The sequence below is a fragment of the Oryctolagus cuniculus genome, chromosome 9, assembly GCF_964237555.1.
Source record: "Oryctolagus cuniculus chromosome 9, mOryCun1.1, whole genome shotgun sequence".
Classification (NCBI taxonomy): domain Eukaryota; kingdom Metazoa; phylum Chordata; class Mammalia; order Lagomorpha; family Leporidae; genus Oryctolagus; species Oryctolagus cuniculus.
Window position 1 is genome coordinate 100,429,696 of NC_091440.1, and position 25,693 is coordinate 100,455,388.

Sequence of the window (25,693 nt, forward strand, 5' to 3'; positions counted from 1 at the left end):
ATTATAAAAAAAAGAAAAAAAAAAAACTATGGGGGGGCCGGAATTGTGACGTAGCTGGTTAAACCTCTGCCTACAACCCCAGCATCCCATATGGGTACCGGTTCTTGTTATGGCTTTCACTTCTTCTTCTTTTTTTTTTTTTTTTTTTTTGACAGGCAGAGTGGACAGTGAGAGAGAGACAGAGAGAAAGGTCTTCCTTTGCCGTTGGTTCACCCTCCAATGGCTGCCGCGGCCGGCGCACTGCAGCCGGTGCACTGCGCTGATCCGATGGCAGGAGCCAGGTGCTTATCCTGGTCTCCCATGGGGTGCAGGGCCCAAGCACTTGGGCCATCCTCCACTGCACTCCCTGGCCACAGCAGAGAGCTGGCCTGGAAGAGGGGCAACTGGGACAGAATCCGGCGCCCCGACCTGGACTAGAACCTGGTGTGCCGGCGCTGCAAGGCGGCGCTGGCCCTGGCTTTCGCTTCTGATCTAGTTCCCTGCTAATGCACCTGGGAAAGCAGCAGAAGGTGGCCCAAGTGCTTAGGCCCTGCCATCCATGTGGGAGACCTGGAAGCTTCAGGCTCCTGGTTTGGGCCTGGCGCAGCCCTGGCCATTGCAGCCATTTAGGGAGTGAGCCAGTGGATGGAAGATACCTCTCTCTCTCTTTCTGTAACTGTGCCCTTCAAATAAATAAATATGTCTTTTTACAAAAAGAACTATACATGAATTTCAAAATATTTTTGTACCAAAAAAAACTTTTCGAAGTGCCTTCAAAAGTGCCAAGCCCACTGCAAATGATTCACATAAAATTCCCATGAAATTCTTGCAACAACCTTAAGAGTTGATTATGCTCCATTGTACAGATGAGGGAACCGAGGTTTGGGAGGGTTAGGCAGTGTGTCCTCGGTGACTCAGCTGGCAGATGGCAGTCTGGGTGTGAGCTAAGGTTTGCCTTGCTCTAAGTCCTCTTTCTTTGACACAGGGATGCCCCCTTCCAACAGGGAGCGCACCGTGTTGCTGGTGATGCACGGTGAACTGCTTCCCAGGTGGCTTACTCACCAGCAGGAATGGCCCTGTCACAGGCAAGCTCAGGGTTCTGAGGGCGACTGTCCCATTCTGTGGCCGGAGTAGAAAGTCAAGAATTGGCCCATGATGGGAAAGTCCCGAGACACAGGTGTGCCTGGGATCGGCCTGTCAGCATACCTCCTCCACACGTTGTTTCCTGCTCCCCCAGAAACAAGAGGAGCTTAGCACGCTACCATGTTTCTCTCTCCCAGGTCCAGCGCGATCAATGTCGTGAAGATCTTGCGAGTGCTGCGAGTGCTCAGGCCACTGCGGGCCATCAACAGGGCCAAGGGGCTAAAGGTGAGGTGGGCAGGCCTCGGTGGAAGCTGAGCCCGATGGAGGAGATAATGGGCAGGCCAGGTGTCTGCTGGGTGGGGGACTGGACTTAGTCCCGGTTCAAGGCCTGGTCCCGTGATGAGCAAATGAACTCAGCCACTCCAAACCTGAGTTCCTAAGTGAAGCTGCAAAGGGGAGACCTCCACACAAACCTAGTGTCCCCTCAATGAGGAGTCCCCTTATATTCCTACCACCATCAAGTTAGTAGTAGAGCTTCTGTCCCTGTAGTCACCTGGAATCTCACAGGGGACTTTGTTCCACCGGGTTCCATTGCTCACTCACTACTGTAGGAGGGTTGCTTTGCCTCATTGAACTGACTTCTCCACCTTGAGGCAGAGGGGCTGCTTGTACTACCTCCCCAGAGAGGCCCATGGCACAGCTGAAGGAAGCTCAGGCTGCAGGTGTCTTCTGAAACCACACCCCCTTGCCCTGGCCCCCTGTTCCCACCACAGCACGTGGTTCAGTGTGTGTTCGTGGCCATCCGGACCATTGGGAACATCGTGATTGTCACCACGCTGCTGCAGTTCATGTTCGCCTGCATCGGAGTCCAGCTCTTCAAGGTAAAGTCTTGGCTCTGCTGCCTGCCCTTTCCATCAGTATTCCCAGGAAAGGGACCCGGGAGACACAACAGAAAGTGGACGTGGCCCAAGTCGTATTTGGAGTGAATGCAGTGTCCAGCCACAGCCCGCCTCGAGCCTCCCAAAGGAGAGGAGGAGGAGAAAGCCAGAAGGAGGCACTGCCCTGCCAGGCCAAAGGCCCGTCACCCTCCCAGCTTTCCTGCCCTCACATCCCTGCCCTTCCTTCTAGCAAGAAGGCGAGGACTTTCCTGTTCTAGAACCACGTGCCAACCACTTGCTTAACACCTGCAGCCAACACTTCCTCTCTACAGTGGCACATTCACCTTCCCTTGTAGCTCTCGGAGCCCTGTGTCTGTCCAGATAGCTCCCTGGCTGAGCCCTCCCCGGGGTCTTCCTTGGCTTCTGCTCACTTCTGCCTTCAGCCATTCAGTCCTGCCATTCTCTCACCTAACGCATCTCGACCTGCCCTCCCTGGCCCTCCATGGATTCCCTCCCACCTAATTCATGCCTCCAAGCCCAACTCCACTCCCTCCTTCCTCACAAGACCTTTCTGAAGGTCGGCTCTCAGGGGTTGGACTCCCCTTTGCGGAGTCCCAGTGGTACTGGTAGCACTGCGCGTCTCTACTCTGTCTGCTTGCTTATGTAAGTCATGTTTTCCACATCTGGGTTCTGCTCTTCTTGTGCTTTTTAATTCTGCAATCCCAAGCTCAGCGCTGGGCTGAGTGATGGCCACTGATCATTTTTGTGATTGCTTCATTGATTAATTACCATCTCTAGTCACTTTGTTCTTCTTCTGACTTCCAGGGGAAGCTGTACACCTGTTCAGACAGTTCCAAACAGACTGAGGCTGAATGCAAGTGAGTACAGCCTACAGGGCCAACAGCACCACGCTGGTGAGCTCTGGGGAGCCAGGGACTTGGCCTGGGAAGAGGGACGGTCTTTCTCCCTCATACAGAGCAGCAGCAGGACTTCTGCCCATGTGCAGTATGTGCTAACTATTCTGGAAGGTTCTGCCCACTGAAGTTCTCTCCAGTGGCTGGAAGTGTGAGGTTGAAGCCCATCCTGTCCCATCCCATCCAGCAAGCCAGGAGTCATTGGTGGGTTAGCTGCAAAGGGAGATGAGAGGCCCCAGAAGTGACTCTTTCTCCTCCTCTCTCAGGGGTAACTACATCACCTACAAAGATGGAGAGGTTGACCATCCCATCATCCAGCCGCGCAGCTGGGAGAACAGCAAGTTTGACTTTGACAACGTCCTGGCAGCCATGATGGCCCTCTTCACTGTCTCCACCTTCGAGGGCTGGCCAGAGTGAGTCTACACATCGAGGCCCAGCTGCCTGGCAGGAGAGGGCCTTGCGCCACTCCCCACGCTGCGCTCCCACCCTTGCAGAGGTCATACTTACTGGTGGCCTCCCCAGGCCATGAGCGTGTGCTTCTAGAGCAACCTGTGAACCATACTGACTGCTGATATTTATGAGGGGACGTCAGAAAGTTCATGGAAAATAGAATTACAAGATAAGTTTGTTTTGGTCTAAAACATTTTGAAATCCATGAACATAAGCGGTCTTCAAAAAGTTCGTGGAAATGCATACTATGGAAAACGTATGCATGGATTTTAAAACTTTTTACACCCGGTACACTTGCCTTTTACTTCCACCTATCCAAAAACTTCTAGAAATACTCCTTTGGGTTCTTTCTTGATAAGATGTCCACATTTATGAAACTCCAGCCAAAAATGAGCTTTGTTCTTGGATCACTTTATCAGGGGTCTCTGTCATTGCCCTACAGCATCTGGGAATGAGGACTGGGAAGAATTTCTCCAGTTTTTGGGCCCCTTGATTGCCATCACATTTGATCCCAAAGTGCACTCAAGATGGCAGAGATAACAGAGATGTCTCTGTTTCATTAGACTCTACCCCGGTCCCCCTAGAGGAGGCCTTGTCTGTATTCACAGTAGGAAGTGAAAACTGATATAAAAGCCTGGGTCCCATCCCCCTGCAGAGGCTGCGCCTTCTCACCTGGGCCAGCCTGTTGGTCTTTTATACTGTGTCACCTCCATCAGGCAGCTTTTCCATCAGGAGCTCCATATATCTTTGTATAGGCACCTGCTTTTCCCCAGTAGGTATTCCAGGGAAGTTACAATCAAAGTGTCAGAAAAATCTCAGTATTCTGAGTCAGTGACAGCACATGGATCTTATATGTGAGTCACTGTAGGTGATACCTAGAGAATAACCAAGTACTGTGCCAGGCACAAAGGAAGGCAAGGAGATGATCCCTGGCCGTGCAGAATAGCCAGCGTAACTGGGCACACAGCCCAGGCCCTGATGAGTGGGACTGCCTAAGGATGAAACCGAGCCCGTGTTCATGATCTGAAGCTTGTGGGAAATGTGAGTAATTTTATCTCCATGGGTATTTGCTCTCAGCTAGATTTATTTCACGTTCTCCCTGACATCCTCTGAGTCTGTGCCAGTTTGCAAAGCTGTCTCAATATTTACCAGTTTTTCCACATTTGAAATTGATGTCCATGGCTCATGGTGCAGTTCTTTCCGGTTTCATATGCATTCTGTCACTAACTCACGAGGCAGGAACGCCAGGGATTATTGTCTCTATTTTAAAGATGAAGGATCTGAGGCTCAACGAGGCTAACTGATGCTCGCAGGGTCACACGGCCAGAAAGTGACAGGGCTGGGACCGGAGCCCAGACCTGGCTCCCCAGCCTTGAGCTGTTGCTGGTACCCCCATCCCAGGGACCCTGGGGGCAGCAGTGCTATCCTCCTACAGAGGTAACACTGCGTTTCCACGTCCCTCTGTGGGGCCTGTCTCCTCCTCCAGGCTGCTGTACCGCTCCATCGACTCCCACACGGAAGACAAGGGCCCTATCTACAACTACCGAGTGGAGATCTCCATCTTCTTCATCATCTACATCATCATCATCGCCTTCTTCATGATGAACATCTTCGTGGGTTTCGTCATTGTCACCTTCCAGGAGCAGGGGGAGCAGGAGTACAAGAACTGTGAGCTGGACAAGAACCAGGTAGCTCCCCAGCAAGGAGGGGAGGAGGAAGGCGCAGGGAAAGCAGGGCCCACGAAAGCCATGGGCACAGCTGAGCTCCTACTGAGAAAGGGGCCACGGTCAAGGCAGAGATCCATGTGGATGCCAAGGTCACCTGTTCTCTTCTCAACCAGAACAGGGCTGCGGGTCCCACAAATCTCAGACACAGTGAATGTATTCCACAACACATTTTCATTAAGTTTTTACTTAAGGAGACTGTCAGATGGGCTCTGTGGGGGCGGGGGGGTCCTTATACCCTGTCTAGACATGGACGAGCTAGAAAGCACCCAGGTGGTTAGATGAAGAGGGAGGAAATGAGGACGAGAGAGTCCTGAGAGTTGTTGGTGTGTGAAGCAGAAAACTGCTCTGGGAAACCACTCTCAAATGGTTACTCAAGTCAATCATAAAGACCAGTGCAAGAAGGGGACAGCAAGGAGGCTTAAGTGGGAGGAGCTGTGCTGCCAGGCACCGTGGCGGGCTCCCTTATTAGCCTTTGCAAGGGGCTGGCCGCTCCATTGGCGAACAACAGGGCTCTGCAGGTGGGATGCAAGTGCAGTCACTGGGGTTAGCGCCCCAGCGAGAGTCCCACTCGGAGGCCCACTCTGTTGGTGGCGGGAATAGAACCCTGTCTGGGACTGAGGACTACACAGAAGGGAGGAGGGAGTGCAGTACACTGAGCCCGGCTCCACCCTAATGAAGCCCAAAGAACCCCTCGTGGGTTTTGGCCTCCACATCTCAGCTTGAGACTCATCCTTTAGACTTCTAGGTGGACTTTGGACTGGAAGGAAGATAAGAAAAAGAGAGAGGCCAATTAGAGAGTGTAGATAAGAGATGGTTAGACCCTGGTCCAGCTCAGGTGAGCGACAGCACAGATGAGAAGCTGCAGGGAGGTGAAATCGGGAAGGCTTGGGGGCTGGATGTGGAGGGTGAGGGTGAGGCTGAGGTGACTCCCTGCTGCCTGATTTGGGGATCTAGGCATAGTGCAGAGAAATAGACTAGGCCGTTGCTGGCATCCCAGGAACCTCATTAACCCCAGGGCTCCTCCCCATCAGTGAACTTTGTCGTCTGACCTCGTGGACACTGGCCAATGAGAAGGGTTGATTCAGGATGGAAAAGAAAAATCAAGGCAAGAGGTTCCCCCAGGAAAATCTGTGACATAGTTCATGGGAACATGTAGGTAGTGAGTAAGTATTTACCACATGCTGACTCCCTGCAGACATTACCAGGTTGAAACAAGGAGATGTGTGCTCCTTACCTGTGATATAGATAAGGAGATTTGACCGGCAAGGACTCTGTCTTGATTAAGGGAGTGATGGAAAAAACCAGAACATTTCCCAGCTAGATTCCTTCTCTGACTTCCAGAGGTGCAAGAACTCGTTCACATCGCGCCCTTCTGTGCCACCCCCCACACATCATGCAGGTGACTAACCCCATTCTCTCCCATTGCCACCCCACCCCTCCGCGGCCTCCCTCCCAGCGGCAGTGCGTGGAATACGCCCTCAAGGCCCGGCCCCTGCGGAGGTACATCCCCAAGAACCAGCACCAGTACAAAGTGTGGTACGTGGTCAACTCCACCTACTTTGAGTACCTGATGTTCGTCCTCATCCTGCTCAACACCATCTGCTTGGCCATGCAGGTCAGTCCAGGGGGAGTCTGCTCCCACGGGGCCTGCAATGGGAGAATGCCATGGGAGGCTGTACAGTGTGACAGAGCTGCATGACCATCTCAGTTTGTCACTTCCCCGATAGCAAAGAGAGGCAGAAAGAGCAGAGCTTGCCTCTTCCCCTACGAAAGGCCCAGGTCCCTTCTCGAGGGTGAGCTCCTTTCTGAGACCTTGTGAAAGCATCCATAAGCCCCTGCGTTGGTGAAGTGGTGGAGGTGGAGGACAGAGGCCTTGAGCGCATGTGCTCACTGTTGTCAGTAAGGCAGGGGGCGAGGAGGGTCACCCTAGTGCCACCTGCATTCAGGCGCCTCAGCTTGTGCCTGAGCCCTCTGGAGTGTCAGAAGTCTCCACAAAGTCGTCATAACCAACCAGAGAAGGAGCACAGAACTCTACCAGGCTGTTCCCAGTACAAAAGGAGGGGATTCTTCCTTCCCTAGGCTCCTGCCACCTGGCTACCGACAGGCAGCTGCGTGGCCTTCGGGGGGGGGGGGTTCTGTCCAAAGAAGGTCTCAGTTGAGATGAGGGCCTCCACAGAGACTGGACAGCACATTGTGAGGAGTAGGGCTACCCAGGCCTCACCTTCATGGTTCCTCTCCTCCCTTCCACTCAGCACTACGGCCAGAGCTGCCTGTTCAAAATCGCCATGAACATCCTCAACATGCTCTTCACCGGCCTCTTCACCGTGGAAATGATCCTGAAGCTCATTGCCTTCAAACCCAAGGTAGGCCTCTGAGAAAGTGTCCGGTTCACAGGTGTTGGAGGAATGGACAGGAAGGAGCTATGGAGTGCAGACATTGAGAAAAGCAGAGTGAGGGAGGGGCCGTCATCAGTGACGACATCCCTTCTCCCACAGTACAGGCTCCAACGCCTACACCTGCCAAGAGTTGGGCCAGGCCAACTTTTTGAAACAGAATCTCACTCGAGGTCTTGGCCATGACTGGTGTCACAGGAAGCAGATTCCTGCCTGAGCTGAGCTTTTTCTTAGAGAGACAGGCGATGGCCCTTTTCCTTCCATTTCCCATCCTGTGCCTGGCCCCAAGCCCCAGGAGATAAGATAGAAAATGTAGTGCCCACAGAATGGCAAACCAAACCTCTGCAGGCCTCCCCTCCACACAGTCTCTGTCCTGCCTTCCTCCCTTTTTATTGGCTGTGCAGATCCACCTCACGGAAAACCTCAGCCAGGCCTGCCTTTGCTCAGGGCTTAGGGATGCAGCCTCCAGGCTCTAGCAGTTCCCTGCCTCACCATCCCTTATACCTACCTTCCAACACAGGAAGAATAGGTACTGTAAGTTTTCTCTTCTTTGCTGCATGCAGGGGAGAGAAGATTAGAACCATGGGCTGGAAGAGGTCAAGTAGGGAAGACTGGATTCTCTGTCTCTTTGGATTATCTGTGCCCTTCCTAGCCTGCCTCACTCTCACTGTCCCTGGGTCTAGGGGAAACAGACTGCTGTGAGCGGTGCCTTTCCCCTTTGTCCTCTGTAGACAGATCAGTCATGGCAGCACCGGCCTGGGTTTCAGAGGGAGGCGCCCGCAGCAGCTCAGTGCCTCCCAGCCACCGCAGCACCCTCTGGAGCAGTGGAGAGGAAGGCTTGTTTCCGCGAGACTTGTGCACTTACTGACTTGAGCTTTCTGAGCCTTCTCTTTGCATCCCTTGCTGCTTCTCCCAGCCACAACACAGATCAACGGGAGGCAAAAAAGAAGAGTTTGTGGCTATATATCTATTTTCTGTTTAAAGTTTTACATCCCAGAATTGACAGGAGGTGGAGGGTCCTCTTGGGCTGCTGGATCCATGTTCAGTAACAAGATGTCCATAGCCTTCTGTGAATATGCAGCTAGCATTTTGACGGTGTGCCCTGTCCTGCACACACATCACTGCATGTAACCCTCATCCCCACTGCAGGGAGGAGGAAGGTGAGGCTGCAGCAATTAAGTGTCTGACATTAATTACATCACTATTATGAAGTGGAAGAACTGAGGCTGGAGCCTAGTCCCTCTGACTTTACAGTGGATATATATTTTCCACCACACCAAGCTGTTAGCAAGCGCTTTTCAATGTCAAGTGCTCTCCTGGGGATGTCTCAGAAAGAAAGGAAATAACCTTTGAGCGACTTAGAAGACAAATGAGATGGTGTTCTTACAATGCTGTCTCTTCCTCACTCAAAGAACGCCTAGGAGCGTTGGCTAATTTTCAGAGAAGAAGACTCCGAATGGACATCACTGGGTGATGACACTGGTACTGTCCTACCTCCTCCAGAGAAGAAAATAGTTCTTTTTCACTTTCCCTTCAAGACTATTCTGTCTTAGGGTCCCAACCTAGGAAGGACCATTGAAGTGCCTTCTATAAGGCCTGTAGTCTCTCTCTCTTTTGACACATGTCCAGATTCCACGTCCCAGACTCCAGGAATACTGGAAGGTTCACCACCCACAGCAGCATGACCCAGTGAGGCTAGGAATGCAGAATCACTGCCAAGTTGAGCTTTAGTCTCAGATGCCAGCGTCTCAGTAGGAAACTGGCATCATTTCATCTACTGTCATGGGACATATGGTTTAAATATTTCAAAGCCTTGAGTCACCCCACAGTTGACTCAGCTGTGTTTCTGCTGTTGGGTGCCCAAGGCAGCCTACAGAGGCTAGCAATGGCTTTCTGAATCAGGTCTCAGGAGCACAGGAGGTGGGTGGGGCACCCTGCCCCAGGAAGCACATGAAATTGACCCTGCAGGAACCACAGCCTGAAACACTTTCTACCTACGTCCTGCAAATCAAGGAACAAACTAGTTTCCTAGGAAGTAGCCAGTTGGGGTGGCCTCAACTCTAAGTGTCCCCTGGTGGCCTCAGTCTCTAGTTTTCTGTAATAAGAAGAAGAGGAAGCAAAATAAGAAAGACTTTCTAAAGATGGTAGAGAGCCTCCTGGGACCATTTGCATTTCCCACATGCCAGGGTCAATCTATGCCATAAGCAGAGAATAAACTGGCTCAATCTTCCTGTTAATTCTTCCAAAGGGACTTCTGGCAATAGATGGTAAAGGCCATTGTCTCTGGTTGGCCAGAAAAGGCTGGGAGTTGGGAAGAGCCCCGAGGGGAGCCAGGTCTCCTGAATCTTCATTAAGCTATGTCTTCCCTTAAGAAAGAACAGCCCCAAACAGGCAGAAAGCCAAACCAGAAACCATTGAGCACTGGTGGAAATCTCTCACTGGATCTGTCCCCAGAATGAGTGGGCCCTTACCAGTGACCTGAACGAGGTGAACTGCAGCTGTCCTAGCTCACCCGTCACCAGGCTCCAGTTCTGCATGTTTACATCACTGGCATGGTTGTTGGTACACCAGAGCAGTGAGTTCATACTTGGAAGCATTAGCTGTGAAAGCATGATTAGGCAGCAAGGATGGAGGAGGCTGACAAAACTGTAGTCAGGGAGAAGTTATCCAAGTTGTCACTGCTCAGGTTTTCTTCTGTATCCTAATTTTAGTCTCGTGCTTGGTTGGTTGCTTGATCCATCAGTTGGCCAGTTTGTTCTCTTGCTTCCTTTTTTCACTGCTTTCATGGTGGTTGATGTTCCCGATCTCTTCATTTCTATCCATTCTCCCATAACTCCATGGAAAGTGGATTCACTCCTAAATCCAAATGCCCAATTCCTTGAATTCATCCTGTTCACACACAGACAAACACAGGTGAATATAAATCAATGTAGAAAGCTTCAGTCTGCAACAAAACTTCTATAATCTGTGGAGACAGCATGAAGAGAGTGGGGTAGACAACGGTAGTGCTGATTCGAATACCTGATGGCAATGCAAAAGAAGTACCTTCCTTGGAAGTGGGAGATAGCTACCTGTAAGCAACTGGACGATCCCTGGGTCCCACATGAGTCAGTCTGAGAAAGTTTTGCTCTATGGATAACAAAACAGCTGGCTTGTCCTCCTGTCACAAGCTGAAACTCATCAGCCAATACAGGAAAAAAAATTATTTGAGATATCCTTTCTAAGTAATAAAAATCATCTACTGGGGCTGGCACTGTGGTGCAGCAGGTTAAGCCATCATCTGCCATGCCAGCATCCCATATAAGCACCAGTTCAAGTCCCTTTTGCTCTACATCCTATCCAGCTCCCTGCTAATGTGCCTGGGAAAGTAGTGGAAAATGGTCCATGTTCCTAGCTCCCTGACACCTATGTGGGAGACCCAGATGGAGTTCCAGGCTCCTGGCTTCAACTTGGCCTAGCCCTGACTGTGGCAGCTATTTGGAGTAGTTGGGTGCAAAATATTCTCTCTCTCTCTCTCTCTCTCTCTTTTTAACTCTGACTTTCAAATAACATAAATAACTTTTTGAAAAAATTATCTATTGCCTAAGAATAAGTCTAGCAGAAAGTAACTAAGATCTCTACAGAGAAGATTATAAAGTTTTATAGAGAGGAATTTTGGAAAAACTCATAACTAATAAGAAATATATTGATGAATTGGGAGACTCAGTAAGAGTCTCATTTCTCCTCCAACTGATCCTTGGAGTCAATACGATCCCAATCCAAACTCCAAATCAAACCTTATCTGAGGTGAGATGAGGGAGCCACCCAGCAAACCTTCTAGGCCAAGGAGGATGAGCTGGGTGCTCCTGAGGCATCGGCCCATTCGGGCAACTCAGGTATCACTGTGGAGTGAGAGAGTGCAGGAACCTGGTACAGGAAGCCAGGCTAGTCATAGACAAGCCACTGTCAGCTGCAGATTTGGGGACCAGCAAGAATGAGGGTGTCTTTTGTTGCCTGGGGTTTGCTGTTGACTGTGCCTCCATAGGGATGACCAGGGAAGAAGAGCTAGAGGAGGCGATGAGATGGAGGCGAGGCTACAGCTTCTCCTCATCTGCCTGGGAAGATAGGGGTTCACCCCAAACGGAAGGTTCCAGCTGCCCTCGCCCCTGGGGGCTCCTTCATGGCTCATGGAGGGTGGAGAAGCAAGGGCTGCTGCTTTAGGGACTCACCTAAAGAATAAGTGTCCCTGATTTTGACCTATTCTTGGGTCTTTTTTAAAAATTTGAATGGTCTAAAATTTATTATTCTTATTTATTTGAAAGGCAGAGACAGACAGACAGAAATAGTCAAACACGACTTCCATCCACTGGTTTACTCCCCCACATGACCACAACAGCTGTGGCTGGGTCAAGGTCTGCTATATGGATTGCAGGGACCCTAGGTACTTATGCCGCAATCTGCTGCCTTCCAGGGCACATTAACAGGAAGCTGATATCCAGAGAGGACTCAAACCTGGTCCTCAGATGTGGCATGTGGGCATCTCAAGCCTCTTCTTCACCATTATGCCAAATGCTTCTTCCCATTCTTGGTTCTTGTTGACCCTCCAGCTCACTATCTTATTTATCACTGAAAACTTTCTGTTCAGCCTGATATTCATTTTCCAATGTAAAGCAAAGCCATCAACAAATACCTTGACCAATCTTATATCAATTCCTACACTTAGAGTAAGCAACACAGGGAAGGGAATGACACATTAAGTGCCTATGAAGAACCAGACACTGGGCTCTATGTTTTATTCCTTATCTCATTCAATGCTTAAGACAGGTAGAGGTCAGAGAAAGACTAAGATTAGTGACATGTCCAAGATTGCAGAGCTGGTTTTTCTGTTTTGTTGTCTGTAATAAACACTTACTGTCCTGTTTATTATCTACCCCACACTGCTCTAAGCACCTGAACAAATGTGAGTTCAGTTAAACCATCATAAAAATCCTGAGATTTTAAGCCAAGCTCTCCCCTACACCCCACTAAAAGAAGACTTGTGAGCAGGCTGGTTGTTGCTGTGCCTTTGGTGGGTCCTCAACCAATGTGAGTTTCTTGCCTATAATCGGAGGAAAAAATGAAAGCAAGCTATTCCTAAGTAACAGCTCTATGGAGCTGACTGCATCCCTTGTTCCTAGGCCCTTCCTCCTCTGAGGCCCCTGCTCTCCCCTTACCTCTCATACGGCCCTTCTGTCTTTGGCCTCTATGTTTCCTTGGATTGGCACTGACTTTCTGGATTTCTTTCCAAATCTCAATTGACAGCTGCTTTAGGAGAGGGGGAAGTCACCATATAGGTGAGTTCAGGGCCAAGAAGCCACAGCTTGATACACACTCATATTCACATGTATCCATGTGTGGGCGCACACCCATTTTCATGTCTCCACATATATGCACACACACGCACATATTTGCATCAATCCATGCACACACACATATGCCACACTTATATTCATGTGTATATATACACACACATACCACACACATCCATTTGCAGTAGAAAAATTTGCAAGTTGTGGATTCAAAAACCAAATTGCTGAGTCCCTTAAAGACAAACTCTCCTACTCATTTTTGTGTCCCATGAGAAACCTTCAGTGAAAGCTAAATGCTTGCATGTATGAACATTCTAGAACTGGAGAACAAGAAAAAGGAAAGGGCGTCAAAATGTGAGTGTCAGAAAACATTAGGATCATTGATGTTGCATTGGTGCAGAAATCTCTTCACCCTCCTGCCCCGTGTCCCAGAGACTCCCCGTCTCTAGAGGCAGCTCTCTACTGGCTCACACTGCATCGAAGTGTTCCTCTTGGTGGCTTCCACTCACCAGTACTTCTTTGTACTTTCTTGGAAAAGAAATCCTTGCCCAGGAGGGAGCCAAGGCAGGGGCTCCTCAGGGCTTGCTGGGCATGTGCAAGGCCACCAGGGTCCTCTCCCTTTCCAGCTGTGCAGGATGGAATTGAGGGCCTCATGGTTCCCTACGTGGGGTTCTCAAGACAGACCTTCTGTACTGCGCCTCCCTTTTGCTAAGAGTGTCTTTGGTGCAAATATACTAGGTAAAGGGAGAGTAATACCCTTGCCCAGGCTGGTGCTTTAGCCAGGGGTAGGCTCAACAATTGATCTCAGCCCGGGGGGATAACCCTGGCCACCAGCAAGAAATGCATAGATCTCTCTCTCTCTCTCTCTCTCTCTCTCTCTCTCTCTCTCTCTCATTTACTTATTTATTTGAAAGGGAGAGAGAGAGAGAGAGAGAGAGAGAGAGAGAGCACTCCTATCCATTGCTTTATTCCCCAAATGACCACAATGGCTGGGGCAGGGGCAGGGGCAGGCCCAAGCCAGGAGCCCAGAACTCCATTGGAGTCTCCCACGTGGGTGGCAGGGCCCCAAGCACTTGGGTCATTATCTGCTGCTGTCTCAGGTGCATTAGCAGGGAGCTGGATCAGAAGCAAAGCAGTCAGTATGAGACCCAGTGCTCTGATATAGATGCCAGAATTCCAAGTGGCAGCTTAACCCGCTGTGCCACAAGTAGGCCCCCAAATGCACAGCTCCTGTAATCCCTTTTGAGGAAGGCATTTTCACCATGAGGTAGGCATTCAAGGTACTGGGAAGTGCCTTGAAAGCTTCTCTGGGAGTGCGGGGCCCTGCTACTCCCCGCTGCATCCAGCTCTGCTCTGTGAGGAGGTTTCACAGAAGTCTTATCGTGGTGACTGAAGAACAGTGGAGACCACGCCAGGCTGGGACAGTCTGGGAGGCCACTCTTGGATGATCTCACATGGCAGCTGGGCCTGGGAGGAGGCACAGGTTTTTATGACTTACCACGGGGAAATGGTCAAGAGCGAGGGCTCCATCTGAATGCAGCCCGGGGCATGGGAGCCCCGAGGAGGGGATGAGGGTTGGAAAGCAGGACCGGGGCACACCCAGGACTTGCATCGGGAGCTGCTCAGGGCTAATCAGCCGGGAAGAGTCACTCTATCCTGGCCCTTTTCCTTCCAGCAGGACGGGATGGTCTCTGGTGCATCCTTCCATCCTTCCAAATGCTAGCACACAGGAGCACCTTGCACTTGTTAGGTGTCCTGTGCATGTCACCTCCACAAGACAGAACCAAAGTTCGCCTGCACAGTGTGCCTGGCTGCCATGGAGGGGGCCCCAGCACCAGCATCCCAGGAGGAGATCCCTTCAGTTCTCTTCCCAGTCTCAGTGGTGACCCCTGCTGGCCGCCGGGGAGGGAAGCAGAGACAGCGGCCCCTATGCCCACATGGCCACCCTCTGGGGTGGTGCCCAGCAGGAGCTAGAGCAGGGTCCTCTCTGCTGGGGAAACCCTGGGTCGAGTGGGAGGAGGTGGGTTTCGTGTGCAGACTCAGCACCGGTGGTGTGGAGTGCTCTCCGGGATTGCCCCGTCAGCTCTGGAAGTCAGTGCTTACAGGCTTCCTGGAGGAGGGAACCCTCATCTTTGGGTTTATATAACTGCTTTGCCATAAGCCGGTTAACAGCCCACAGGAAACAGTTTTAGAAGTCTGCAGAGGCATCCCTGTGATCCCAGGAGGCAAAACTGCCATCCAGTTTTTTAGGGGGAGGGGCTGTGTTGTGTCCTGCCCGGGGAAGGATTATCCTGTGTGTCCTGGCAAAGCGTCTGGGAGGTGTTGGTCACAGGGGGGCCTGTGATGGGTCATATGCAGTGGAAGCCAATTCCAGGGTCCTCCTCCAGGGCTGGCCAACTGCCAAGGTTTAGCACAGACAAGACCACCGGACAACACAGTTTGCCTTGTGGGACTCAGTATTTCCTCACTGATCTGGAATTTTCCACTTAGAAAACCTTAACACCAATCAAGCATATTTTCTTTTAGAAATCGTGTGGAAACTTAGAGGTATTCTTTAAGGCCAGTGGTACTCGGTCCCTTCTAAACCCCAGACCCTTTATGTGATAAATACTTAGGAAGACCTCCTTAATTGTCCTTAAATAAATCCATGGGAAACTGATACAATTCACATGTATGCATACAATGCCAAAAATATAATTCCTTTCCTACAATGCAATGAGGAAAGATTGTGCTTAGTAGAAGCAAGAACATTCCACACACAACAAAGTAGAGGATAATGAGAGAAGACCTGAGACCTGAGAATAAGACCTGGTCACACCTGTGGGGCCTTGCTTGCAATTAGCACCACCCCCGGAACATCTGCCATACTTCCTCCTTGGGCAGAGCTGCCCCACACATTGCAGGACATTGAACATGCACGCCCCCGCCCCCACCCAATATGAAGGCCAGCATTGCCTCCTGGATCCCCTGTGATGACCTCCAGTCTCCTAACTGTCCCCATTAGGAACCCTGCCTCCAGCTGAAGAGGGACTTCATTCAACTCCTTTGGAGGTTATAGTTGAAATTTTCTTATCTACCACACCTCCTGCCATCAATGGAATCCATAGGCCCAGAAATGCACCACAAGAGTAACATTAAAAAGCACAGTAGGGTAGGCATTTGGCCTAACAGTTAAGCCACTGGCTGGGATGCCTGCATCCCATATCCACGTGCATGGGTTCCAGTCCCAGCTCTGCCCCAAGTCCAGCACCCTGATCACGCAGACCCTGGGAGGCAACAGGTGTTGGATCGCTCAAGTAGCTGAGTTCCTGGAACCCTGTGGGAGACCTGGGTTGAGTTCTTCCCTTCCTAGCCCAGCCCTGGCTATTGCAGACATTTGGGTTCTCTCTTTCTCTCCCTTTCTCCCTCCCTCCCTCATACTTGCCTCACTGTCTCTCAAATAAATAATTTCTTTTGTTAATTTTAAGGCATAGAGAAGGGAAAGGGAGGCAGACAGCTGGGGGTGGATTGTGGCACCTCCTTCTACACCCCAGCCTCTGAGAGCAGTACAGGATGAAGAGCCTTAGGCCGTGTGAGGTGTAGGCCATGTGCCTGCTTCTGGCTGCCTGCCTTGCAAGTTGGCGTTACCCTGATTATTGTTTATTTGTGGAGTGCCCACAGGCTACTGAGAACAGGCAGGCACACTTGGGCTGGTGGGGAGCAGCTCGGACTGGAATTTGCATATTCCTAGCAACATTGTGACAACTTGCTTTCCTGCCTGGGTTTGAGCACTGTCAGGTTACTGTGAATGCTAAAAAATAATTACAGGACTTCCACAAAGCCTTCATGCCGGAAGGGCAGTGTTAGCTATTACATGTAATTGTTTAATATGGAAAACCATTCATACCGTCTAGAAAAGCCCAGTGGGAGAGTGCCCTGCGGTGCCCAGCTCCATCCCTGCCCCCGGGAAGGCCGTAGGAACACAGGGAAGAGGGATTCCGGCTTGCCCAGGGGCTACCGCATGAGCTCCACCTGTTTCGAGGGCAGGAAGGGCTTTCCATGATGTGAGAGGCAGCAGGCAGTGCCACCAGCAAGGCTGAAAGAACCAAGCTTCTCAGAGAGCCAACAGCATCAGCTCTGACAGCCCTCTGCGCAGGTGCACTCTCTCTGCACCAGGCCCCGTGGGAATTCACAAGCTCCTGATAAAGCCCTGGAGGGCACGGGGTAGAACCACTCCCATTTTGCAGGTCAGAAAGCTGAGATGTGGAGAGGTTAGGTCCCCTGCACACACAACTCGCGGCTCATCTCTGCGAGTGAAGGCAAAGGGTGGGCTCATTCCTTTCAGCAGGACCAGACCCACCCCTTTGCCAAGCAGTGAGTCCTGGACAATCAGCTGCACCGTGGGAGCTGTGAAGGCATTAGGCAGGAAGGGACCTGGCTGGTGTGGGTCTGGAATGCTCTAACCAAGGCCTAGTTCAGCTGAGTTGAACTATGAAATGATTCAGGGCAGGCTGCCACGGGTCCAAGCTTATTACAGCAAAGGCATGGGACTGCTGCTTGTCGCCTCACTCCCAGAAATGCCTCCTGTCCGTCCTCCAAAGAGCCCGTGGTGATGTGCCCCTGACCTGCAAGCTGCCTGCATCTGGCACTGTGTCTTCCTACCTCATCCAGCTGCTGGGATGCAGCCGTCCAACACCCCTGCCCTGGAAGAGGCTCTTGGAGAACTTGCTCGTTTGTACAGCACGGGCAGGCGGGAAACTACCCCGAAGTTCCCAATGGCCCCAAGAAGAGCTTAGCACAGAACTTGCTGCTCTCTCGGGAGGTCCGGCTTGTTCCGAGCATGTCTGTGTGCTCAGGATGAGTTGATAAGGAAACGAGGGAGTGAGCACGTGCACGAAGGCCTTTGCAACTTGCCTGGAGAGGAAAGTGCTCAGTTCCAAAGTAAAACCAGAGCAGGTGGCGTCCAGGAGCATGCCTCCCCCGGTGGGGGCTAAGCTGCCTGCGCCCTGTGTGTCTGCAGGCGCTTCTGCATGACCCCAGCACAGGACAGGCTGGGCCCTGACAGGGGAGCACCCAGCTGGGCGCTGCTTTCTCTGTTAGAGGCACTCAACTCCCTGACTGCCGTGATGTTAACTGACGTCCTGTGTCACACAGTTCACGTTACCTCTGCTTGCTGTCGCTTTCCATTTGCGTCCCACCATACTGCAGGGATCAACCCGTCACTGACACACGCCAGCCTCGTGCCACTGCTGTCAGACCCAGTTGCTCTCCCTGGGACCCAGGAAAGATCAGTGTTTTCCGGAACTGGGCACGGCCTCTCTCCCGCCCTTGAGTGAAGCCATCTTTACCCTGCCCCTCCCATCTTAGACTCCCCCCACCAGGGGGCCTTGGCTACTTCCTCTGCCCCCATTCCCTGCCCACAGCTCCGTCGCCAGGTGCTTGGGTTCTGCCTCCTTTTGTGTACCCAGCCTTCCCTCCTCTCTCTCCTCCATCCTTTCCCTCTCTGTCTACTCTCAGCTCTCCCCTAGGGCTGCCTTAGCACACTCAGGGCTCCCTGTGGCCCCAGGAGGGAGGAGTCCTGGGCAGGTGCCCCCAGTAGGCAGCTTCCCCAGCAGGGGCCAGGCCACATGACCTGGTTTCCTCTTCTGTGTGCCTTTGCTTTGGCAGGGCCATATGAGGCAGATGATGAGAGTAAGCAAGATGGAACCGGGAACAGAAAGAGCAGGTAATGGCAGAAAAACACCATTTTTCCCCCTCAACTTCTCTAAGAAGAAATGGTGCCACCAAGGGTGCAGATGAGAAATGTGTGCCTTGTCTCGTGTTGCTGCAGAAAGAGAAGGAGCCAATGGCTCTAGAATCCCAGGGCTTAGGCGTGCCCTGCTCTTGGACATGAGAGACAGGAAACGAGCGCTCCGGCAGCCCAGCCTCTTCTTCCATAGCCTGTGGCTGTGTCTTCCCTGGTGGGGACAGGGCTGTTCAGAAACTCAGCAGGTGTAACAAGAGTTCACCATGTAAACCTGCCCGTGTCGCCAACCTCGGGTAGTGCCAGCAGACTTCATTCCAGGGAGTCTCAATGTTCATCACCCGGAGGGAGGGCAGACAAGGCCTTAGAGACAAAGGAGAGCTCAAGTTTCTAGAACCTTCCACACACCTAGACTTGACTTTACCCTGTGCTCAGTCCCACACCCAAAACTCAGCCTGTGAATCTGACTTGATCACGAAGCGGGCAGATGGACTCGGGTTCAGAACAACTGTGGTTAATGTTATGCAGAGTGTACTTCACACCAGCGCAGTGCTAGGTGCTTTGCATGTAGAATCTCATTTAATACTCGCCTTACCCCTTTGACTTACCCTTTTTTTCCAAGTGAAGAAATCAGGGCACGGAGAGACCATATCATTTGCTCAAGTTCATCCAGAGGTGGGATCTGAACTGTGTCTGCCTCCGAGACCAGGCCCTTAGCCGCTGTGCCACCTTTCACCTCTGTCTCTGATGATGCAGCTGAGTCAGGGCACAGGTGATCCCAAAGAGAAGACAATCCAAAATCCCATGTGTGAGGCCTCCGAAGGTGCTTTTGCAGCCAGGGTTCCTTCCTGAGTTTGTCTTGGTGCCTCCTCTGCAGTGTTTGCCCAGCCCATGGCCGTGGGAGCAGCACCAGAAGGGACCCTGGCCAAGGGCGTCAGCACCTGCAGAGCAGCACGTGGCCCCGGATGCTCAGGAGACCTCCGTGGGGCTTGGGGAGGACAAGGAGAGGCTTCCAGCCATGCAGACACCATCCCTCTGCAAGGCCGCCTCCGGGCTGTGAGCAGGCGGACGTCAAGAGGTGTGGTTTGCCATGTAAAGGAGAGCCAGGCAAACTCTTTCCCCAGCCCTGGCTTCCCAGCCATCTGGGACCCAGTCACCAGGGGAAGACAGAACGACAAGGATAACCCGGCTCCCGGTCACAGTGAGGCCATAAGGATAAGAGTCTATGACTTCTTCCCTCCCTCCCTTCCCTATGACACCCGCAGGCCCCAATTTCCATTGGTTCCCACAAATCAAGGGGTGGATAAAACAGATAGGGGTGTGAGAAAGACAGACACCAAGGCCTGTCACTCCAGAGAGTGTAGAGGGGGCATACCCCTCCCAGGCCCCAGCCACTCAGGGATTCAGCCTGGTGTCTCCCTTGGGCAAGCTGTCACTCTGGGCAGAGGTGTGGAACAGGAGGCAGGAAGGCACTGTTGAAAAAGGGGAGGGGAGTGGGTTGAAGGGAATGGACCAGAAAGCTGCAGCTGATGCTGTCTTCGTGGTCCGGCTTGGAAGACTGGTGGGCTCAGTGGGACGGAGGGGTGGGAGGGCGGGTGGATGGCGCCTCCTGAGGGGACCCTGCCCGCTCTCCTACACCTGCTCCCTCCCCCCTGAGGGTCAGCTGTGCCTGAGTTTCACTCAGAGTGGCTTCACAGGGAGCCCCTTGGCAACAGGGGAGCGGCTCTGTTTTCTGCAGCTGGTAGAGAACCGCTGCTTGGCACAGAACAGAGACATCAACCCAGAGTCTCCAGCAGCACAGCTGGTGATGCCTGAAGCGTTTATCCCCACAGAGTCCGGCCAATCCCACGCAGGCTCGCGGTTGAGGAGGCACTGACCGCCTGTTCAGGCACAAGACGTCCCAGAGAAAGGGCAGCCGGGGATGCAGGACCAGGAGGCTGGCAGGCTCCCCTCCGTGTCGCACCTTTTCCCTGCGCTGGGGTGGGCTAACCTGTGTGTGTCCATCTGGTTTTCAACACGGAGCTTTGCTCTGCCCTCCGCCTTTCTTCCTGCCCTTTCTCCTCTCTCAGAGGTGTTGCAGCCCAAGGCCAACTCACTGCTTTTGTTTCAGGTCTCTGGTGGATGAAAAGACCCCAACTCACCCGCCTTTCTTGAGCACTGGGACTCCCACCTTCCCGTGCCTGTCCTGCCCTCACCCCCGAGTAATGTTCCATCACCACGTTTTCTAGGTGGATGCTGGGCCTTCCGGAACCTGCTCTCGTTCCTGTTCCTGTGTCTGTCCCTTCTCTTCCCTGACCTCTTTCCCCTGCCCCCCTTCCTGGAATGGCTGTACCCTCCAAAAAGGTATTCTTGTCTAGAGATAGCCCCCTGTGCCTTCCAAAATTGGATTTTCTGACGCACACCTATGTGTCTAGCTCGTCTGGGGGTCTTTTCTCCCCCAGAGTCAGGGTTCTCCTTTGGCCCTGGGAGTGCTGTCTGGGAGGGGATGGTTTGTGCTGCCCGGAATGTGTGTGATTCCAATTGGACAGAGGCAGAGGGGAATCCCCCCTCTTCTTCTCCCTCTCCTTCTCCCTCTCCTTCTCCCTTTCCTTCTCCCTCTCCCTCTTCCTCTCCCTGGCTCTGGGTTATTCAGAAAATACTCTGGGAAGCCAACAAGAAAGCCAGGATTAAGGCTGACCCTCACCTAACCCACGCCCTGGCCAACCAGGGTCTCTGTGCTGCCGTTTGTTTTCTTTTGGCAGAAATGCCTGGGAACAGAGAGGCCCCTTTCCCTGGGACCTGACCTCCCACCCTAAGCATACCAGCCCCAGGGCTGGAAAGAGGGCATGGCTGGGAAGTGGGAAGTTCAGGGTGCTGGCGAGAGGCAGGAGGAAGGGAGGAACAGAGAGGCTTGGCTCCTGTGACTAGCAATCTGGACAGGGAGCATTGGCAGCCTTCCAGAGCGCCGGGGCAAGATCTGGGAACTTCTCAGAGCACCCTTCAGCCTCAGAGGACAGGAAAAGGCTGGTCTGCTCCACCACTGTGGACAGCTCTGCCTGGTCCCCTTTGCAGGACATTCCTGGAAAAAGCTAAAGGAGCAAATGTCCTTTCTTGAAGAGGACAGCACCCCCCTCATCGGGGAATCAGTCCTGGCCCTGGGCTTTCCTGCACTGTGTTGCCTGCCCCGCTGGGTCTCACAACATTGCTCCCCAGGCCCCACAGCTCCCAGGGAGGCGAAAGGTCCAGGCCCACAAAATCCACCTGCTCTTGGTGAGGAGTCTGCCCACGCAGAACTCCATGGCGCCTGGGACAGCCTTGTCATTGGTTGTCCTGTTGTCCAGCTACCTCAACAAAGTCTTTCATTGAACATTTGTCTCCTGCCTTATCCAAATACAGTGTAAAACAAAATCCATGTCTGTAGGATAAAGGGGTAGAGATAGGACACGTGCCCTTCTAGGTCAGGATGCTCCCACCCACCCCTTGCCAGCACCGTGGCTGTGTCACCTTTCTAAGAAGCCAGGGTCCCCAAGCCCGGTCCCCAGCCCACCCCTGTCAAGCCTGTCTTCAGGAAAGGCTTGGGAACGTGTCTTCCTGTGGGTGGTGTTTATATCCCAGTGTGACCGACATCAGTGTGATGATGCAGGGAGACGCCCCCTGGCTCTGTCTGGAGCCATCTAAGTCATTGCCAGACCGTGAGACTGACCTCGACCCCGTCTGCTCTCAGCAAACAAAGCCTTTGCCGGGCAGCAGTGTCCCCTGAGACACTGGGCGTGTCCAGGGCAAGAGGAGGGGTGCCCTGGCTGGCTCGTGGGAGGCAGTGGCTCCGTGACCTGGACCGTTTGATATTTCCAAGCTCTCCGTGAGTGCCTGTGTGCCCAGATGACCTGGCCATCCTCCTGGCCTCCGTGCTGAGATTCTGGTCCCAGCGTCGCTCATAGGCCCACAGCCGGTACCATTCTAAGGGGTCCCATTCCCGTGTCCCCTCCCTGCAGACAGGCCTTCTGGTGGAAGAGAACAGGGGGCACAGGAGATGCTGAGCGTGGGCTGCGAGGAGAGCCTCGCCCTGCCCGGGCTGGGAAGAGGAGAGGGCCTCTGTGCAGGAGCCGTGAGGCGGGCTGGGTCTGTGAGCAAGGCAGCACAGGACAGGAGGGCCGGGCCGGGCCGGATGCCACCTGCGCGCCCGCTGGGCCCTGGGCCACAGGGAGGACGCTCAGACCTGGAGCAGCCGCGCTGAGGTGCCTGGACAGTGATTCTGATGGTGATGTTGCTCTGTTCTTGTCTGTCTAATATTCCTTTTTAATCCCCATCCTGCCTGCCCCTCCCTTATGTAGGGTTACTTTAGTGATCCCTGGAATGTTTTTGACTTCCTCATCGTAATTGGCAGCATAATTGACGTCATTCTCAGTGAGACTAATGTGAGTATTACTCTGCCCTCCCCAGGAAACCTCCCCCTCCCTCCTCCTCCTCCTCCTCCTCTGCCTCTGTCTCTCTCTGGCTCTCACTCTCCTCCCTCGTGCTATGATTTATTTTTTTTTAATTTCTTGCTCTGACCCGCCTCCAGTCATGCTTTTTACTGAGCCTGCCGTCGTGCTGTGGGGGAAAAGTGGGAGCCGCTCCTCCTTTTTCCCACCGGTCCCAGCTCTGCCCGGCCTGGCCTGGCCTAGCGCGGAGCTGTGCCCAGGGAGGCGCCGCCCGGCTCCCTGCCCCGGCGGCCACAGGCCCGCGTCACGTCTGAACTAACCCAGCTTTTGTCAGCCCTCTCCACTCCGCGAAAAGCAGGTTACCCAGGTTTGAGCCGCCAGAACTGTACAGTGGTAAGAGATGATTTAATATGCCCACGTAACCTCTTTCTTTTCTCATTTTTTTCTCTTCTCTCCCTTTTTTCATGCTTTCTTTTTTTCATTTTCCCCTCTCCCCTTTTGTTTTGTTTTTCTCCTTTGTTGTTGGTTTTTTTTTTCCCCCTCTCCTCTCTCTCTCTCTCTCCTCTCTCTCTCCTCGGCTTCTCTGCCCCATGCAGCACTATTTCTGTGATGCATGGAATACATTTGACGCCTTGATTGTTGTGGGTAGCATTGTTGATATAGCGATCACCGAGGTACACGTAAGTACACGGCGTGCACCTAACTGGCCGTGCTCGCTCTAACACTCATTTGTCTCTCCCCGCTTTATTTTTTCCCCTTCATATTATATTTTCTCCTCCCCACCCCATTATTTTTCTTTTTAAAAAAATTTTGTTTAAATTGGTTCAGAGGATTTTTTTCTCGTTGCTTTATTTTGACTTTTTTTTTTTTTTAAACTTTTGGAACGCGTCAGGGCTTCCTGTTTCCTTTTGCGTTTTGATTGCTGCATCTTTTTCTCTCCCCCTCAATCGGCCTGGCATGAGTCACACTGTATGGGAGGATGCAGCTGTGTGAGCCACGGAGTGAGAAAATCCTGGGGTGTTTATCATGCCTAGGCAGCTGCTGGGGCAGGGACTCAGACCTCTGCCAGCCCCTGCCTGCCCCTCAGGACCACTGCCACCCCCGCCCCCCACCGCCTTCTCATCCCCCCCACATCCTGAAAAGGCTCTCCCGCAAACAGAACACCTGAATTAAGGCTAGGGCTTTGCCTGTATTGTCAGCCTTAGGCCTCCCTCGCCCAAAGACGACTCCATTATCCTCACCTTGAGCAGGCTGTGTTTCAGCTTGGCATCAGCAGCCCGTGCAGGCGGCCTGGCCCCTCCAGGCTCCTTTGGGAGAGGATGGCAGGGCCACTGTGCTCATTCCCTTGCTTGTGCCCCTCCTCTCTGGAATGGCAAAAGAGCCGAGGTTGGGGGTCTATAGGTGGGCCTTGTCTCCCAGGGGCTGTGGAAGTGGGCTCCCTTGCACCTGCCTGGTCCCTCTGCACTGACTCCCACTCCCTGACTGCTCACAGCCCCCCTCCTGACTCCCTGGCCTGACAGCCCTGTGCCCCAGGCCTCTGGCCACCTCCTCCTTCCGAGAGTTGCGTCCTCCGATACAGTTCCTAGCAGTTCCTGCACATGTCTTTTTGTTACCTGGCATGTTTAAATCTTCTCTATCTATAGGCAAGCCCTCCTGCGGTTAGTCTTAACCATGTGTTGTTTAATTTGTTTGTCATGATTTTTTCCTTAATGAAGAGAAACTTGGTAATGTTTGCATAAACGTTTGATGCACTGAACCATTGAGTAACAGCTCAGAGAAGATACTTGAGAGTTTTGACTTAAGTTGTTGGAAAGTGTCCCAGTGACCACCCCCACGTCCCCCCAGTGTCTCTCTGATGCTCCCAGTTAGTTGAACTGACCTGTTATCAGCCTAGAAGTCCTGCGTGCTCCCCTCACAGCAGGTGTGCCTTGGGAGGAGGTGGACACACTTTCCATACATCCCCTCCCTGCTCACCTTGCAGCTCCAGCTCCACTGCCCCCTGTCTCTGAACATTGTCTTAGTTGTGTGTGTGTGTGTGTGTGTGTACATGTGTACCCTCTCCCTTGACTTCTTCTGGTAAGTCCTCAAATCATTAAACAAAGTCAGTCTTCTTGCTGATGTTCTGAGTCTCGCTCGACCTAGACCCCTGCCCCTGCTTAGGGGACTCCCGGTTTTGCAGGCTGGACAAGCCTGTGATGTGGTGTCCCAGCTGCTATCCAAGCCTGGGAGTTTAAAGGCCAGAGTTGCTGTGCTCAGAGCTGGTGCCAGGCAGTGATCTGCATAGGGGGTTCTGGGGTGGACAAAAACAGGGAAGAAATAACAGTTGGGCTCTGCTCTCAGAGAATCTCCTTTTACTAATATTATTTTTAAAAATATTTATTTATTTGAGGGGCAGAGTTATAGACATAGAGAGGGAGAGACAGAGAGGTCTTCCCTCTGCTGGTTCACTCCCCAAATGGCCACCTGCCCAAAGCTGGGCCCATCTGAAGCCAGGAGCCAGGAGTTTCTTCCGGGTCTCCCACGTGGGTGCAGGGGCCCAAGGACTTGGGCCATCTTCTGCTGCTTTCCCAGGCAGATCCAGCAGACAGCTGGATCGGAAGAGGAGCGTCTGTGACACCAGTTGGTACCCATATGGATGCGGCAAGGCAGGCAGAAGCTTAAACTTACCACACCACAGCGCCAGCCCCAGAGGGTCTCTTTTTGGCAGAAAGTAGTGCAGATCCATGTGAACCCCTGTGCAGAAGGACTCAGCACCACAGCAGGAAGCTACAGGAAGGGGACAGCAGCCAGCACTCCAGGTGGCAGAGAACCCATCTCAAC

General features: G+C 52.6%; 1 protein-coding gene across 30 annotated transcripts in view; it reads left to right on the forward strand.

Annotated features, from left to right (window-relative positions):
* Nucleotides 1-25,693, forward strand: part of CACNA1C (calcium voltage-gated channel subunit alpha1 C) — a 739,977-nt gene that overhangs the window by 663,434 nt on the left and 50,850 nt on the right. For 11 of the 30 annotated variants that reach the window (XM_051849906.2, XM_051849899.2, XM_051849905.2 and 8 more), the window contains 8 exons: nucleotides 1,260-1,347; nucleotides 1,836-1,943; nucleotides 2,766-2,818; nucleotides 3,121-3,267; nucleotides 4,791-4,992; nucleotides 6,488-6,646; nucleotides 7,284-7,394; nucleotides 23,470-23,553. In XM_051849906.2, the coding sequence (XP_051705866.1) occupies nucleotides 1,260-1,347; nucleotides 1,836-1,943; nucleotides 2,766-2,818; nucleotides 3,121-3,267; nucleotides 4,791-4,992; nucleotides 6,488-6,646; nucleotides 7,284-7,394; nucleotides 23,470-23,553 (952 nt within the window). 30 annotated transcript variants of the gene reach the window in all.